The 2,762-nt window shown below is 33.9% G+C and overlaps 1 protein-coding gene across 1 annotated transcript; it reads right to left on the bottom strand.

Moving 5' to 3' along the window:
* Nucleotides 1-628: 628 nt before the first annotated feature.
* On the bottom strand, nt 629-2,484 carry LOC105519569 (taste receptor type 2 member 14). The gene has a single exon (XM_011952947.1). The coding sequence runs from the start codon at nt 2,432-2,434 to the stop codon at nt 1,475-1,477; it is 960 nt and encodes a 319-aa protein (XP_011808337.1). The 5' UTR covers nt 2,435-2,484; the 3' UTR covers nt 629-1,474.
* Between the last annotated feature and the right edge of the window lie 278 nt (nt 2,485-2,762).

Genomic DNA, 2,762 nt, shown 5'->3' with positions numbered 1-2,762 from the left:
TATGGTCACACTGAGATGTGGGCTTCAACACATGGATTTTGGAGACAAACAAGTCAGTCCATAACACTCTTTCTGAAGCAGATTGGTTAGTAGCATTTTCAGTAAAGAGGTATGCTCAGTAAACAGCCCTCGTCTTTTTTTAAGGGGAGAGGGGAATGTTATTATTTAATTCAAATCCCAGAACAAATTTTTAGCAAAGAATTCAGGATTATAGTTACATTTCTTAGCCCTTGAAAAAATGAATCAATTGTCTTCTGGCATACAATTCTTTGACACAATTTTTCATGTTATTCAAACTGGGATTATTTTCCCCTTTTGGAGATTACCTCTCATTACCTTGCAGCTACTTTCTGAATTCCACTTTGCCTCTAAGGTTGTAATTTTCTCTCTCTCTCTCTCTCCCTCCCTCTGTCTCTCTCTCTCTCTCTCTGTCTCTCTCTCTCTCTCTCCGTGTGTGTGTGTGTGTGTGTGTGTGTGTGTGTATGAATACATATATTGTATTTTATTAAATCTAGAATGCATAGACTAGAAGACATATCATTGTTTTGTGTACAACCATTAACAAGTATTATTTTAATTGGTCAGAAGAGAGCGAAAGTATGATCATCTTAATAAACAGCAAAAATAATTGATAGTTTTTAACAGAGATTTTATTATACTACTACACATGGGAATGTAGGAAACAAATATTCTCCCTGAAGATTATTTTTAAAAGAATTTATCTCAAAGCTAGAGTCAGTATTATATTTATTGTTAAAACACTAGAAAACACTCCATTTGCAAAGACAGCAGTTACGATCACAATTACTTAACACTTTGAATGTTCAAACCATTTCATTATACAACTGATCCCAAAAAGAAGAATTACAAGTAGTGAAATGGAAAAGTAAAATAATCATTATAAATCACTACATGCAGATGATATAATTTTCTATCTGCAAAGACAAGAGAATGAGCAAAGCAAATGTGATCATTTAGTAAGGCAGCTGACTTCTAATTCAACAAACAAAGCAAATTACTTTTTTGCATACATGTTAATCAGGTACTAAATATTATACAAAAACTAAAAATATTTAATATAGGTACTAAAATTCCATATTCTTTTATGTACTTTATCTACCAGATTGAGATGTAAGGCTAAGCAGTCTATGTTTTAGTAACTGTGTCACATACATACATACACATGCATCTTATACATTATAGGTTTCTCATTTAAAAATCTCAAAAAAGTTAATGATTGATACAAAATCTATATTATCTGTTTGTATAAGAACTCTTTATAGTATTCACATTCTTCTCTGTATGGTAATATACATACTTTCATATAGCCTAATTTGTGATATGTTTGGATGGTGTTGATTCCAAACACACCTTTGTAAAATTCACAAAGTTATACACAATGAAAGAATCTTGAGGAAGTATAAATTAATATAACATACAAGAATTTCTTATGAATTATTTTTTTCTAACATATTCAAGATGATTCTCTAAATTCTTTGTGACCTGAGGGCTCCCCATCTTTAAACCTGTACCTCAGCCACCACAGCACTGACAGAGAGGCCTGTCTCAGCTTCTTGTTTCCAAGAATCAGAACACATGAGTAACCTGAAGGATAAGCCATTCCCATCATCTCAGAAAGAATAATAATTAGATTTTCCTTCAACCGTTCAGAGATCCAAACTGATATGAAAAAAGTCAGAAGGAAAATGGAATAGAGTAGGAGGAAAGTGATCACAGTTTTCATAACTCCACTGTGGGCCTCGGTGCTGGCGTTTCTGGATCCTTTGACAGTGTGCTGCATCTTCTTGCAATGTTTCCACAGGGAGAAGGTGAGCAGAAGAAAAGTTGCCAGGGACAAAGTAAAGGGAATTAAAACGAACGCAGTGCTGGTTAATGCAATAACACTGGAAAATCGTGTAAAGTTACATGAAGCAGAACTGCAAGTCATGTTTCCTCTGTATCCATTGATACTGGCATTTATATGAATGTTTATCAGTAAAATATTTAAAAACAAGAGGACCAAAGTCACAAGAAGCAGCACTAAAACCACCTTTTTAACTCTCCACTTTAGGTAGAGAAAAATAGAGTTAGAAAAATTGGCTATCTTGAGAAAATAAAAAGTACCTAGGATTGTAGCTAACCAGACACTAAAATGATTGGTCACTGTCCATATATTAGTAAGCATTCTTAACAGTTTTTCAGTGGCAAATAAAGCTGGGGAAAACACAGACACACACCAGCTTCCAAATATTAACCAAACCAGACTAATTCTAGAGATTGCCAAAGCAATGAGAATCTGATCAACTAAAGAGATCTTTCTTCTCTTGACCCAGTCAATACAGTTCACCAGAACTATGAAACTATTTCCTAAATTTCCAATTATAAATTCCACAATTAAAATGAATGTAAATATGCTCTTTATGACGCCATCCATTGCCTGTAAGAGAATGCCCCAATGTCTAATATCACTGCTGAAGACTTCTTAATGCATTCATCTAAAATGCTATGTATATCTGATTCTTGAAAATTCAATAATATATTCCCTTTAAAAAGGGAATGTCAAACCAGCAAACATCCAGATTTGCTAATGGCTGGGCTTAAAGCTCTCTTCATAAAAATCTCTGTATTTCCCAAGACAACTCAGCTGAGCTTCATCCAGATGCCATGTGCCTTACACACAATAGGCTGAAGTCTTTTGTAGCTGGTGAGAAAGGAAACACTGAATTCTCATTTGCAAACATGCAAATAAAGACATATTTATT

Source organism: Colobus angolensis, unplaced genomic scaffold (assembly GCF_000951035.1).
Source record: "Colobus angolensis palliatus isolate OR3802 unplaced genomic scaffold, Cang.pa_1.0 Scaffold11, whole genome shotgun sequence".
NCBI lineage: Eukaryota > Metazoa > Chordata > Mammalia > Primates > Cercopithecidae > Colobus > Colobus angolensis.
The sequence above is the reverse complement of the archived record's forward strand: the minus strand, read 5'-3'. Positions and strand labels throughout refer to the sequence as shown.